The sequence below is a fragment of the Podarcis bocagei genome, assembly GCF_964188305.1.
Source record: "Podarcis bocagei genome assembly, chromosome: 13".
In the NCBI taxonomy this organism is placed as follows: Eukaryota; Metazoa; Chordata; class Lepidosauria; order Squamata; family Lacertidae; genus Podarcis; species Podarcis bocagei.
This window is the reverse complement of record NC_138138.1, coordinates 15,171,562-15,186,621: the sequence shown is the minus strand read 5'-3', so window position 1 is coordinate 15,186,621 and position 15,060 is coordinate 15,171,562. Positions and strand designations below refer to the sequence as shown.

Genomic DNA, 15,060 nt, shown 5'->3' with positions numbered 1-15,060 from the left:
CACCAGACCATAACACGCACGTAGTTTTTAGAGGAGGAAAACAAGAAAAAAAATTCTAAACAAAATAGTGGATATATGATTTTTGTGGTTCATGCTGTGGCCACAGACATGTGATCTGACAGTGAGTTTGGAGTAGCCCAATGCAAAAATCCTGAGGATCCATACTTTGTAACCACGGAGGAGGGAAGGAAGGGGAACCATGGATCCTCTGCTCACGACTGCAGCAGATCCCACCCGCAGGCATCCGCTCCATAACACGCACAGACATTTCCCCTTTCTAGGAGGAAAAAAGTGAGTGTTATGGTGCAAAAAATACGGTAATTCTCCACAGAATTGTAGAGTTGGGACTCTGAGGATCTTCTCTTTCAAACCCTTGCGACGCAGGAATAACGTAGCTGTCCCATATGGGAATCAAACCTCCAACCTTGGCATTATCAACACCCACTCACTAACCAACTCCAGGCTGTACCGCCTTCATCACTGGACAAACAGATTTTTCTGAGCTTTTGGAAGCGCTGTGAGAACTGAAATCTCTGCTTAAACCAGAGAACCATAGTCATTTGAGGTGCAGAATTCATGCACATGGATATTTGGGAGGCAAGTATAGCAAAATAATTTCGCCTCCAAATCTCCGAAAAAGGATCCTTTGCATACAGCCTTGTTTGAAGGGTTCTTCATTGTTGCTAAATGACAGGGCTGTTCTGATTAAATGGCTTCCCATTTTTCTCATTGCTCAGAGCAATATGAATTCTAGGGGCGGAGGGGAGAGATGTGTTCAGAGTTTGTTTTGCTCAAGAGACCAGTCGGATTTTGGCATTTGTCTTAGGTTTATAATTAGACAACAGAGAAGGCAATGTTTAGTGCCTTCGGTGATGCCTTTTTGGCAAGGGCAAGGGAGAACAGAGATGAGAGTTTCATGTGCTGTGTACACTACTTTCAACTAATAATGTATTACGAATCCAGGGCTGTGCTGTTCTCTTCTGCTCCCTGTCTTCTGGTGGTATGGGGCTATTCTTCGCGGAACTACTCTATGTTTTCTTCCCAAGGTATGGAAGTCAGGGGTGGCCAGGCTGAAAAAACCTACTTGGATGTATTCCGAAACGTCCGGCTTTCCATCTATCTCTCTCTCTCTCTCAACCCCCCCCCAAAAAAAAAACACCTCAAGGCAACTCACAGTACGCAAATCTAAAATTTTGGTGGGGGGATAGGACTGGCCCCAGAGTTAGTCATGCTTGGGGTAGATCCTTTGAAATCACAAGACTTGAGTTAGTCATCATGACTACTCTTAAGCATGGTCTCCAACCCCTATAAACTACATTCTGGAAGTTCGGATCCATTCCTTCACAGCTTCCTTGGAAATACCCTGCACTGCCTTTTAAAGGCTTCTAAAGGATAGGACTTGGGTGCTTCCTCTTTGTGACGAGAGAGCATCTCAACCATACAGTGGTACCTCGGGTTACATACGCTTCAGGTTACAGACTCTGCTAACCCAGAAATAGTGCTTCAGGTTAAGAACTTTGCTTCAAGATGAGAACAGAGATCATGCTCCGGCGGCGCGGCGGCAGCAGGAGGCCCTATTAGCTAAAGTGGTGCTTCAGGTTAAGAACAGTTTCAGGTTAAGTACGGACCTCCAGAACGAATTAAGTACTTAACCTGAGGTACCACTGTATATGCATAACAGGAGAATAATTGAGTACAGTGGTACCTCAGGTTGCGGCCATAATCCCTGAGGAGGCACGTCCGCAACCCACAGCGTTCGCATCCTGAAGCGCCGCGTCTGTGCAGGCACTAGCACGATTTGGCGCTTCTGTGCATGCGTGATTTAGCGCTTCTGCGCATGTGCGAGCGGTGAAATCCGGAAGTAACTCATTCCGGTACTTCCGGGTTTCCTGCGGTCCATAACCCGAAAACACGTAACCTGAAGCGTCCGTAACATGAGGTATGACTGTATGTGGATCAGTGACTTCTCTGAAGATCTTAGTAAAGTAGCTGACTCGAATGCAAAAGAGACTGTCCCGAAAGTTTTAAGAAGATAGTCATAATCTTTACCAACCTTTCTGGACCAACTTTAGATAAATACATGGTTCTGGTTTTTAAAAGGCAGCACCTATCTGTTTGTTGTTGTTGTTATAACCTTGAAAAGGGCTGAAAAAACATGCTGGATTTCTAAGTTCCCCTGAGGATGGTTTCTGTCTGCGATGGGAAGTTTGAAAAACCTTATCTGTGGATATCTTCATTAACCTTAGAATGAGGTTTGATCATTCACCCATCTGAGCTGAAGCAAGTTGGCTTATCTGACTATTCCTTGACTCTTCGATCGGAAATGGCTCTTGAGATGTAAGGTTATCGGATGCCTTAAAAGCTGCAATTGGGAGGGGGCAGGTGAAAGAGGAGCAGGAGGAAGGAGCCTGTAAACTGTCCATCTCCCTTTTGTGACCCTTCTCTAGACGTAGATGCAGAATGATACCCGACCAGCACTGCGGATGGGAAGCCTGCCAACAGTGGCACCAGGAAAAGTATACACGGGTGCCTGTTTCCATTTGCTTTGGGAAATGGGTGGTAACTGCACAGGCAGACCCATTTGAGGTGCCAAGAATTGCCTTTCCCTGACGTGGATGCTGGTATGTCCAGTGCTTGCCTTCAGACTACAGAAACGGGTCTTGAATTCTACCTTTTTGCCCAGATGTATCAGCACCCAGCGCAAGATAGGGGTGTGTGCAACAGCCGTTGTGTGTGCACAGCCCATTTGCACAGGCAAAGCGATGGGCGGAATGGGGCACATCCCTTGACAAGCTGAAAACGGCAGCTTTCAAAACCTTCTCTGAACAACCCAGAAGGACCAGTAAAGTAAAGAGTTGGAAAGACAACTTGCCCATTATTCCCAGTATGCATTGGGATGTGGGTGTTTGCATACTAGAGTGTGCCCGTAGTCCCCCTGAAGCCATGTAAAGGCCAGAAGGCCTGGCCTATGCCCTGCTTGGTTCATTGTAGGACAAGCCGCAGAATCTTCTGCGACACTGTGGTTGCTGGTGTCCAGTGGTAGGGTGGATACCTGGGAGGCCAACAGTAGGGGGAGCCAGAGCGAACGGCAGGCGGGTCCCACCCCCTGACCAGTTGTAAGAAGGCAGGGGCAACCTGGCTGAGGGCAGGGGGGTTGGTGGGGCAGTGCCTCCTTTGCCTCTACTGAGGATGCAGAGAAATTACTTGGCAAGAAGGGAATCCCTAAAGGCAGGAAGTTGGAAAACCACTGTTGCATGTGTCCACGTACAGTGGTACCTCTGGATGCAAACAGGATCCGTTCTGGAGCTCCGTTTGCATCCTAAAGCGAATGCAACCCGCATGTGTGCGGATCGCGATTCGCCGTTTCCGTTCATGCACGTGATGTCATTTTGAGCGTCAGCGCATGCGTGAGCTGCGAAACCCGGAAGTAACCTGAAAACTCTCAACCTGAAGCATATTTAACCCAAGGTATGGGACACGGGTGGCGCTGTGGGTTAAACCACAAAGCCTAGGGCTTGCCGATCAGAAGGTCGGCGGTTCAAATCCCCGCGACGGGGTGAGCTCCCGTTGCTCGGTCCCTGCTCCTGCCAACCTAGCAGTTCGAAAGCACGTCAAAGTGCAAGTAGATAAATAGGTACCACTCCGGCGGGAAGGTAAACGGTGTTTCCGTGCGCTGCTCTGGTTCGCCAGAAGCGGCTTAGTCAGAAGCGGCCAATAAAGCGAGATGAGCGCCGCAACCCCAGAATCGGCCACGACTGGACCTAATGGTCAGGGGTCCCTTTACCTTTTTATGACGGTAGTTGCTTGGGCTTGCTTCCGCTTGCTTCTCTCTGCGACAGTCATTTGCATTCCTTTGCACTTTGCACAGGAAAAGAGGCAAACTTTTGCTGCCAGCAGTTAAACTTCTCCCCCCAAATGCAAAGTGACTGGAGCTCCAAACCCTTGTTTCCATAGCTGTTTCATATTCATTTTAGCTGCAAGAGGGGAGAGTTCATCTTACTTTGAAATGGAGCATGTGTGGCTTCCAGTGAAGTGGATGTTTCTTTTATGCCGACGAGCCGTCACATGGCAAGTTCTCAAAACCTCTTCGTTGGGGAGGAAGAGGACTAGATGAATTTTTCTATTGAAGCCGGGGTTTTGCCCTGGAGCTCCTTGTCATTGTCGGCTTGGGAAAATGTCAAGCAACAGTGTTCGATTGTGTCCCTAAGCATGTGCAGAATACATTTCCCCTTGCTGCTGAATAACTATAGCTTTTCCTCAAGTTTAATATTATGGGACAGGGTAGTATGTGGCTTCCAGAAAAGGCCTGGGAATAAAATACGCCTAATACTTCCTTTTCTTTTGTTGGCAGGCTGTGAGTTTTTGCAGTGCATTCAGTTCCGGGTATTGAACACAGATGCAATAACTCCTGCGACATAGTAAGCCGCTTGCTATTGGCAGGAGGTACAAGGTGCATAGGAATCTGATAAATTTGCATGCTTCCGTTTCATGATGAATTTTTCAGAAGCCGCTCTTGTGGTTGTGGGGCTGGAGAGGACAACGAGAGAGCCACATCCTCAGGCATGGCCAGCGCAGAAGTGGGTGCTAGGGCTTCCTGTCAACTTGCAAATAAATCCAGAAAAGTTACTAGTCCTCAGCATTTTATTTTATTTTAAAAAAACAAACCATGGGCTATATATACTATTAACAGTCACTGATGCCCTACAGTGGAAAAAAGGGAGTCAAATTTTGATTTTTAAAAATAGAAGCCTCCTTCCTTGTCACAAGCAAGTTGAAAGACTTGTGTTAAATATAATTTTTATACCACATAACACCTGTAAACATTTCAAGTGTTCTGTGTGTTTCATGTGTGGTATCTGGATGTTTTAATGCTTGCAACAGCCTTGAGAGGTAAGTTACTCTCCCCTATTTTGCAGATGGAAGGGGCAGGATGAAGCATGCAAGAAAGTAGCTTTGCCTAAGGCCACCCTAGTGAGTTCCTGGCAGAGGCGAGATTCGAACCCGGAACTCCCCGATTTGCAACTTCCTCTTCCAGCCATTACACTACTCCAGCTCATTTTACTTTTACGTCACGCGATGCAGACTTGCACTCTTTATCCTGAGGCTTTCTGCATGTGCTCTAAAAACACTCATTTTATCAATCCCTTTCGTTCCTTCCAGGGCTGAGTGGGCATTCCGCAAACCATGTTCCAAAGCTTAGGGAGCCCCGTGCTCACATTTAAACCCTGGAAATATACAGATGCGTTGTGCTTTTATGACGGAAAAACGGAAGGTCAATGTGATGCTAACAGAAAGGCATTCGAGACGGAAGGGGGGATATTTGCTGGTCGGAAGCCAAAACTTGCAGGCGTCGGGAGACGGTAAGTAATGCAAACCAGCAGGGTTGGAGAGCAGTTTGGGTTTGCAACAGCTCCCAGCATCAGAAGCACATAGTAGTAAGGGACAAATGCAGAACAGAAAGGGAATTTGGTAGCTTGCCTTTAAAAAAACAAACCAATACCAAACTGTGCAGCATAACCTTAAAAGGTTTTTCAGGAACACAAGACTGTTTGGTACAAAAACCTCAGCACCGGGTTTTTATAATTAACAGGGCTAGGATTGCCCTCTGTGTATTAATTTCAAAGGCATTTTGCAAATTGCAATGAAGATATGGAAGATCACATTGTCTTCCATTCAGACACTTGAGACCAAAACCCTGGGTTTGTTCCCATCCCCTTCTCAATCTGTTGGCGTTGCCACGCGAGTCCAAAAGTAAGTGAAACCTTTTTGTTCCGTCAGCTGACTGGGAACACTCACTTTCTGAGGCTTAGGAAGTTAAATCCTTCCACTTCCTGCATAAGGAACCTTTGCCACTTCCCAATCCCTTATCCTCGCTGCAGAAGACTTCCAACATTTTCTGCCATTTTAGGAGAATAAGTTGGTGGTTCCTCATTGGTAATACTGGGAACAGGCAAGAGAAATTAGGGAGAACTGCCATCCTTACAATGGTCCTTACATCTAGCCAACAAATATTTAAATTCCAGGAACATGACTCAACACCCAGAATTCCTTCAGGGAACTTGTAAACCTGAATATTCAAAGCTATTTATTTTCAATGTAAAACATATTCTGAAGGTGCCTTTGCCAGATCATGGGGGATATTGAGGCAGCTTATCTCAGACTTAATGTCATCACGTCCTAGATTTGCAATGTTTTCAAACTCTGCTACTATAGTCTTCAACTCAGGGATGCTTCTGCCAGGTTGGAAAGAATCCGTAAGATGCCACCCACTAATAAATGTATTGTGCATTTGTTAATGTGTCTAAAGAATACTGAAAATCAATGTACAGTGGTACCTCTGGTTACATACTTAATTCGTTCCGTTCTTAACCTGAAATTGTTCTTAACCTGAAGCACCACTTAAGCTAATGGGGCCTCCTGCTGCCGCCGCACAGTCAGAACACGATTTCTGTTCTCATCCTGAAGCAAAGTTCTTAACCTGAGGTACTATTTCTGGGTTAGCGGAGTCTGTAACTTGAAGCGTATGTAACCCGCGGTACTGTATTCTTGTGGCTGTTCAGAAGGAATTAAAGTTTGTGTGAGGTAGGTCTGTTCCTGACAAAAGGATGGGACAAGGGAATTAGATTGGTTCACTGCTTTGTTATAGTTTTTGTGGTTTTAAAGGTTCATCGTTTCCAGCTGTTTCCAGGGCACTTTTATAAATAGCAAGTGGCAGATTCTGAAATTAAAACATAGCACGATAACAGGGTTGTACAGATCTCTGCAGTATGTAATCGGGTAATCCAGATCTTCCCCCTGCCATCTTCAGTTGTCTGACTATCCATGTCTCGTCTTCTAAGCTGCAAGCACCGTATTGTATGTGGGAAATTTTCTTTCTCTTAACAGCAGCTTCAGAAAGGCTGGTCTCTGTGTCCCTCATCACCCCTTATCTTCAGAACCGTTTTGCAAAGTAAGCTCAATCCCTGGGCCTAAGATGAAGGGCTGAAGGGGATGGAGAAAAGAGTTGAAGATCATTGTGTTAATAAGGAAGAACGATGGACCCTTTGGAAGATCAGAAGGACACATTGACAGTGTGGGGTAAAGATGGGATGAAACATTTTAATAATAATTAATAATAATAAATTTTTATACCCCGCCCTTCCCGGTTCAAAAACCGGGCTCAGGGCGGCTAACAACAAATTTAAAACACTTTAAAACACTTAATTATAAAAGCAGCATAAAATACAGTATAAAAACATGAATAACAATAAAAATCAAAAACCAATTAGATAATCACCAGGGCTAGCTGGCTGAATTGGTCCTACTTGGGCCAGTAAGGAGGCCAGGGAAGAATGAGCTGTGGGGTCTCAGAGCGGGTGATCTTCATAAAAGGGGAGGGGGGAAGGAAGAGAAGGGAAATAAAAGATCAGGCTGAATTCAAATTAAAGGCCCAGTGGAATAGCTCTGGCCCAACGGAAGGAGCTTAAATCCTGAAGGGCCCTAGTCTCATGGGACAGAGCATTCCACCCGGTTGGAGCCATCACTGAGAAGGCCCTTAAATGTAGCAGGAGAGATTCCAAAGGGTTCTTGCTGCCTTTAAGACATCTGTGCTTTCTTACGTTGAGGAGCAGAGCGGGATGGCAGGAAGGGGTGGAATCCTGAAACTTTCCAGCACAGCAAGGACCAGCCAGGTGTGGTGGGGCAGCTGTCACTCACCCAGCGTACCGTATTTTCCCCTGTATAGGATGCACTTTTTCCCCTCCAAAAATTAAGGGGAAATGTGTGTACGTCCTATGGAGCGAATGCAGGCTCCTTGGCTGCAGCGATAGCAACGCGAAGCCTCCGAAGCACAGGGGGACTGCTCCCTCCGCGCTCCAGAGGCTTTGCGTTGCTTTCGCTGAAGCCTGGAGAGCTCTTGCTCTCCAGGCTTCAGGGATAGCCGCCTGAAGCCTTCAGAGCGCAGCGCGAGTTCCCGCTGCGCTCCGGAGGCTTCGGGTTCCTTTTGCTGAAGCCGGGAGAGCAAGACTCTCCCGGCTTCAGCAGAGAGGGAGACTTGCGCAGTGCCCCTTCAGCGAAGTGGGAGGAGAAATGGGAGGGGCTCCGTTTCTCCTGTTGCTTCGCTGAAGGGGCGCTGAGCAGAGAGGGTGAAATTTTTTTCCCCTTGTTCTCTAAAACAAGGTGCGTCCTATGGTCGGGTATGTCCTATAGAGCGAAAAATACGGTATTTCAAAACACTGCAGCTGGTCAGTTTTGCTGCTGTTTTCCCAGTGTTCAGATTTCTCTCCCACCCCCCTCAAAATATAGTGATGGAGGAATGTAACGAACTGACCTGCGCTTGCTTTTCAGGAGAGACAAAACGGGAAAGCCCAGGCTAAAAGCCCACGCAGATGGCCACGACCGAGAGGTAACCTGGAAAACCTTGCATTTGAGGACTTGCCTGGGCCTCCTAGGCAACCAAGAATTCTGTGGCTGCCAGGGAGCTGCTAGCCAAGTGCATATCTAGAAAGATGTATGTGTGCACCCTGACCTGCAGGGAATATAAGAATGTATATATTATATAGGTGGGGAGGGTTACCAGGAGGAGTGAAGAACGCTCTTCTAACTGCAGTGTGATTTTATCTTCGGTTACCTTTTTTTCTGATGGGCCACTGCTCAGGCTGGCTCCCTGTTTCTGGTACTTAGTCTGAGATGCTCTATTGGGAAAAGGGACAACGCACACTATAATTTTTATTAGATTTGGGGGGCCCTGAACCAGTTTGGTTGTGTTTTGGTTGTTGGTAAAAACAAACAAACAGTGAAAACAAACAGTGAAAACCCCCAGGCGGCTGATACATTGGGTTTACATAATCAATAATAACATATTCAGAACAACCATATGTACAATTCTATATACCTTAACACTTCTCCCTCCACAAGGTTTATTTAACTTTTAACATTTTAATTGCCCCAAATCGTTCAAACCTGCCCAAATAATTCAATTTATTCTCAAACCAAGCCTCCTCCTCCTCACTGACCTTAAACCCTTTCATGTTATGTATCTTCACAGTTAAGATATTCTAAGATTATAATATTTTTCAATTTTTCCTTCCATTGGTTCACCCCTAGCTCTTCTGCATTTTTCCCAATTACTCGCTATAACCTGTCTGGCTGCAATTACCATCAATTTTACCCATTTACATTCCTCTTTTGTTTCTAACTCTGTGTTACTCAGGCTAATAAGAACCATTAATTTAGATATTTCCACCTTCCTACCCACAATTCCCGACTGAACCAGTTTTAAGCAGGTTTCCCATTTGCATCCAGACGGCAACTCACTACAGCTTGAAATTAAAAATAAATAGTGTTGAACCTATTGGTGCACACTAGAGCCAGTGTGGTGTAGTGGTTAAGAGCGGTAGTCTCGTAATCTGGGGAACCGGGTTCACTTCCCCGCTCCTCCACATGCAGCTGCTGGGTGACCTTGGGCCAGTCACACTTCTCTGAAGTCTCTCAGTCCCACTGACCTCACAGAGTGTTTGTTGTGGGGGAGGAAGGGAAAGGAGAATGTTAGCCACTTTGAGACTCCCTAGGGTAGTGATAAAGCGGGATATCAAATCCAAACTCTTCTTCTTCTTCTACTAAGGCCACATAACAAATTAACTTGCTTTGGTACCAACCCATTGTTTTCTTTCTGTCATTCTATTTTAATTTACTGCTCTAAATCTCCAGGTTAGTTTACCTCACTCTTTTTTTAGAAAGGCCCTACGAAGAGGTGAGAAGTCCCATCGGGGACACCTGATTACTGCCTCTTTAGATGCCTTGTGATGGAATACAGACGTGACTGCAGAATTTATTTTACTTATCAGTTTTGTGTCTGATTTTTTTCCATGGTAGTACCTTTAGCTCACCACAGGAGGGCAGACAAAAGCAAGCAGCTGCTGGAGAATTTGAGGATTTCTCCTTGCAGGCTGACGTTTTCTGCAGCAATAGGAGCAGAATAAAGGACCTTTAGTGAGAAGATAGGGGAGAAAGGCACCCTATGGATCCTGTCAGTAATTGCCATATGGTCGCCATCTTCAAATATCTCAGGGGGTGTCCCGTGGAAGAGGGAACAAGCTTGTTTTGTCCAGCTCTGGAGGGGGAAGACTTGAACCAATGGCTTCACGTTACAGGAAAGGAGATTCCGACTAAACATCAGGGAAAATACTTCCTTTTCGACAAAGGATCGATTTCCCTCTGGAGTTTGTGGACTCTCCTTCCTTGGAGGTTTTTAAGCAGAGGTTGGATGGCCACCTGTCCCTAGATGCCTTAGCTGAGATTCCTGTATTGCAGAGGATGCGGGTGGCGTTGTGGTCTAAACCAGAGAGCCTAGGGCTTGCTGATCAGAAGGTCGGCGGTTCGAATCCCCGCGACGGGGTGAGCTCCCGTTGCTCGGTCCCTGCTCCTGCCAACCTAGCAGTTCGAAAGCATGAAGTACAAGTAGATAAATAGGTACCACTCAGGTGGGAAGGTAAATGGCGTTTCCGTGCGCTGCTCTGGTTTGCCAGAAGCGGCTTAGTCATGCTGGCCACATGACCCAGAAACTGTACGCCGGCTCCCACGGCCAATAAAGCAAGGTGAGGGCCGCAACCCCAGAGTCGGCCACGACTGGACCTAATGGGTCCCTTTACCTGCATTGCAGGGGGTCAGACCAGATGACCCCTGAGCTCCCTTCCAACTCTACAATGCTAGGATGATTCAACATGTTTGGATGCACTTAAAAATGAGGTGTTAAGAATTCTGCTAGTGCACTGCTCCTGCCTAAGCTGGTGGAGAGAGGCAGTCAGTACTGGGGGCAGGCGAATGCTTTTTGGGGTCTTCGCATCCATCCTCAAGAGGCCCAGGTCTGGCCTTCACGGCCATCTTCTACATGGACCCCTCCCCATCTCACCTAACAGGTCATAATGTCTGGGAGGCAAGCTGTGCACAGGGGTGGGAGAACTGTGCCCATTCAGATACCATTGTACTCCCAGTTCCCATCAGCTCATCCAGCGTAGCTGATGGGACAGGGATGATGGGCCAAGCTTATTGGCATTCCACATCCTTTTTAACTTTTCCTTTCTCTTTTGACTCATGCTTCTTTCAGAATTAAAGGATCTGAAAATTGTAGATGGGCTTATCCTCGGTGGAAGTAAATTACCTTGCATAAGAATGGTAAGTTATACAATTTATAAAAAATTGAAACAAAAAACTTAGTGGTACTTCGAAGGGGTGTTAATTTTCTTAGTGGGCCTTTTTTGATTGGGTGGGTGGAGTGGAAAGACACCTCAAAAGGCTGGTAGTGCCTTAAAGACTAGTCAATTTAATTATGGCATCCATAAATTTACTTCTTCGGTTGCATGGAATGTTATCATAAGTTTAGATAGATAGATAGATAGATAGATAGATAGATAGATAGATCTATTTGTAGATATGGATGGGTGGATGAAGTACAGCATTGTGATTATCATGTCGTTTATAATGGCCAGTCGGAACAATCAGGAACTGCTAACACAGACATCCTGGCGTCGTCAATCCAATTAATGGGGTTCTTGTGGGATTATTGCACGCTTCCAGCTCATTTTTGCTTTGGGTGGAGAGTTCGGGCAGCGACTTGACCTGTGTAGTTCGGAGGGTGTGGTTCATCCCTCGCTCCATGTGTTTTGTGTAGAGATACCAAAATAAAGGCTATAGAGCAGGCATCCCCAAACTCAGCCCTCCAGCTGTTTTGGGACTACAACTCCCATCATCCCTAGCTAACAGGACCCGATGGTCAGGGATGGTGGGAATTGTAGTCCCAAAACAGCTGGAGGGCCGAGTTTGGGGGCGCCTGCTATAGAGAGAGTGTCCTACAGGTCTCTTGGTCAGTAGGTGCTGGACTCAGCAGATTGACTGGCCTGGCAGCCTCCAAGGATGCTAAGGTCATGGCAGGGGTGGGGTGGCGGGATTCTGGGCTCTTAACCCCAGGATACAAGTAGAAGCAGAAGAGATCCTCCTTACCTTTTTCAAGATTACGAAGCTTGTCTTCTCGCAAGAGCCACTCTTAAAAAAAATAAGTAGAACTCTTCTTTCACCTACCTAAATATCCGACTTAAGCTGCCTCAACTCCCAATCCTACCCCTAGCTATCTAATAAAACATGAAATACGAAGGTATAAAGCTACAAGATAAATATTAAATAGAAAAAAAATATAGGTAAACAAAATATAAGTAACAGAGCAAACCAAAACACAAAACCTCCACTCCTGCATGTACAAGCGCGTTCTCTCATAATCAAGATTTACTCCCTCCGCATTCCCACCCTGGACACCTCTGGTTGGTGACTTTTAAAGCAGCCGCAAAAGATGTCATAAAGGTGGGCAAGTCACTGTTACCTTGACAACCCACCTGCTTTGGCATGCTTCTTGAATTGTGCTTGCTGAAGCATCCCTCTTCACTTTCATAGCTCCATTTTTCACGAATCAAGATTCCTTCAGCACCATTCCCAACCTCCTAAATACAGTAGGTAACTCGCACCTCACCGGTTTAGAGGTGGCTAGAGCACAGGATTAAGACAGCCCACTTTGCAATATGGAAGGCTCCAGGTTCAATCCCTGGCGTCGTAGCTACGGAAACCTCCCCAACTTTAAAATTAATTGAATTTTAATATTAACGCACAGTAATAAAACGAGGACAAAATATGGATACAAAAGGATGAGGAAAAGAGAAGGAAAGTAGAGAAAATATATATTGTGAGGTGTCTGCTCTTTGTCATTCCAGAAATGTAGAACCATGGACCATCTTTTGAGAAATATTGTTTTTCTGTTTTATGTTGCCTTTATTTGCAAGACCGTTTCCCAAGTTTTTCTTTGGTCGTTCTGCAAATGTTGGGGGATTTTTACATTCCCAAGACTGAACAATATCAAAGTTTGTCAGAGTTTCTGTCAGCTGAAAATCAACATTTGTAAGCTCAAACTGGAACATTGCAAGGATTGGTTTTAGGGTTTTTCAGTAATCACTAAAGAAGGGAGGTTTCTTATAGGCAGATGGTGGGAAACGGCATTGGTGAACACACATCTTCCACAGCACTCCTCTTGCTCAGTGCGCCGACCTTTAGGTCCAGTTGTGGCCGACTCTGGGGTTGCGGCGCTCATCTCGCTTTATTGGCCGAGGGAGCTGGCGTACAGCTTCCGGGTCATGTGGCCAGCATGACTAAGCCGCTTCTGGCGAACCAGAGCAGCGCACGGAAACGCCATTTACCTTCCCGCCGGAGCGGTACCTATTTATCTACTTGCACTTTGACGTGCTTTTAAACTGCTAGGTTGGCAGGAGCAGCGACCGAGCAACGGGAGCTCACCCTGTTGCGGTGATTTGAACCGCTGACCTTCTGATCGGCAAGCCCTAGGCTCTGTGGTTTAACCCACAGCGCCACCCACGTCCCATAGTACATGGGTAGACAAATCTAAAAAGCCAGAGACAAAAAGATATGGCCCTCTGGTGGCCACCGTGGCCCAGCTTACCAGAAGTAATGTCTTTAGTGTTAACTCTGGCAGGGTGGACTCGATTCTGACCAAACTAAGCCTCCTAGAGTAAAATATGCAATCGCTGCAAAGAGGAAGGGATGCCGTAGAGTTAAAAGGGACCCGGAGGGTCATGTAGTCCAGCCCCCTGCAGTGAAGGAATAATGTGTGGGATTTTGTGCATCACAAAACTCTTCCAACAGTCAGCCAGAAAAGGCCACTCACCCTAGCTATACAGAACGCAGTGCAGTGGTTTTTAACCACTTTTGAGAACCTGGCCTAGCAACCAGACCTATCTTGACCAGTAGCTCAGAATAGTCGCTGCCATTATTTAACAGAAGAGACATGCTCTGGGGCATATTCCCGGCTTTTAAAGCCATTGTTTCGGCCGATGACGCAGGACTCCCGTTATCGAGAAGCTAGATCTCAGGGTCAAATCCTGGCTGTGTTTATTATTATTTCATTTCTATACAGGATACAGAAGGAGAGAAGGGGCAAAAAGGCAACACACACACAACGGCTGCAAAGAAACCCAAAATGAGACAGTAGACTCCCATCGTTGGTAAGCACAGCAGCAAACAGCTGCCACTCCAGTGTCAAGATTTATTCTTTTTTTAAGAAACAGCACAAAAGTAATCAAAAACAATTTTGGTAAAGAGGACTGCAGGGACAGAGCAAGACCCCCAAGCTTGCATAAATCTTGGCCCAGGACAAGAAGCCAAAGATGGCAAGCCTTTCAGGCTGCAGCTACGACTGGGGCATGGCAGCGAAGCCAGGGGTCCCCTGGTGGGCATTGGAGGATGGGGGAGAGAGAGGATTTATTCTCTCTGGCAATGCCTCAAAAGAAGAGAGTATTCCATCCACGTAGGGGGCAAGCGCAAGGCAGCAGGAATCCCCTTCATGATCAGAACAGCAAACTGGCAGAAGTCGCCATCTCTCCTGCACACGCTTACAAATGTCCCTCCCTGAAAAAAAGCAGAGCTCGCTCCAGCGGCCAAGTATTGGGAGAGCCCAGACACGAAAAGGCACTTCAGAGCAACGCGTGTGCTTGGGTAGAGCGATGGGTGAAGGCACCCGTGTCCCAGCGGAGTGGCTTCTGTTTAATGCATTCAGTGCCCCTCCTGGAACAACGGAAGCCAGACGGACAGCAGTGGCGTTTGTCAGAGCAGCAGGAGCCCTGCAGGGGGAGACAAAGAGAGAGGCAAAAATGATGGGGTGATACTTCCTGCCGGAAAGGAGTACTCAAGACTTAGAAAAGCTAGACTGCTTCCTGTTTAAAAGATTGCAAGACACTGAAAAGACGGTACTAGGATGTTTATTCATGTTTCTGCTCTGTCTCAAGAGGCCTTACTTGAGCCCTCGAGGAGGCTGATGCTTTGGAAAAACCTATCAAGATTGGCGGAAAGAGGAGCGACAACCCCGCGCCAACAAGAGGAATAGTCCATGGATTCTCAGTCTAGTCCCCATCCTGCTCCCCTGGCCAAGTCCTAGAAGGGCAAAACCGAGACTGGGAAGCAGGTACAGAGCCACCCCCTGGATTAGCTGTAAGTAAGAAAGGAGGAGGTTGGTGGGGCAGCCCCATTTAC

General features: G+C 46.6%; 1 protein-coding gene and 2 long non-coding RNA genes across 5 annotated transcripts in view; 1 reads left to right on the top strand and 2 right to left on the bottom strand.

The window, feature by feature from the left end:
• Positions 1-6,072: 6,072 nt before the first annotated feature.
• On the bottom strand, positions 6,073-12,119 carry LOC308571396. The gene is made up of 3 exons (XR_014001381.1): positions 11,977-12,119; positions 8,555-8,672; positions 6,073-6,981 (listed from the first exon to the last, which is right to left on the bottom strand). It is a non-coding gene; the product is annotated as an uncharacterized lncRNA (long non-coding RNA).
• A 220-nt stretch (positions 12,120-12,339) lies between these two features.
• Positions 12,340-14,921, top strand: LOC308571373. The gene is made up of 3 exons (XR_014001336.1): positions 12,340-12,476; positions 13,949-14,036; positions 14,817-14,921. It is a non-coding gene; the product is annotated as an uncharacterized lncRNA (long non-coding RNA).
• GRN (granulin precursor) overlaps positions 14,033-15,060 on the bottom strand; it is a 34,158-nt gene continuing 33,130 nt past the window's right edge. For all 3 annotated transcript variants that reach the window (XM_081166256.1, XM_081166257.1, XM_081166255.1), the window contains exon 15: positions 14,033-14,651. In XM_081166256.1, coding sequence (XP_081022382.1) covers positions 14,505-14,651 — 147 coding nt within the window. In that variant the 3' untranslated portion in view covers positions 14,033-14,504. The remainder of the gene's footprint in view (positions 14,652-15,060) is intronic.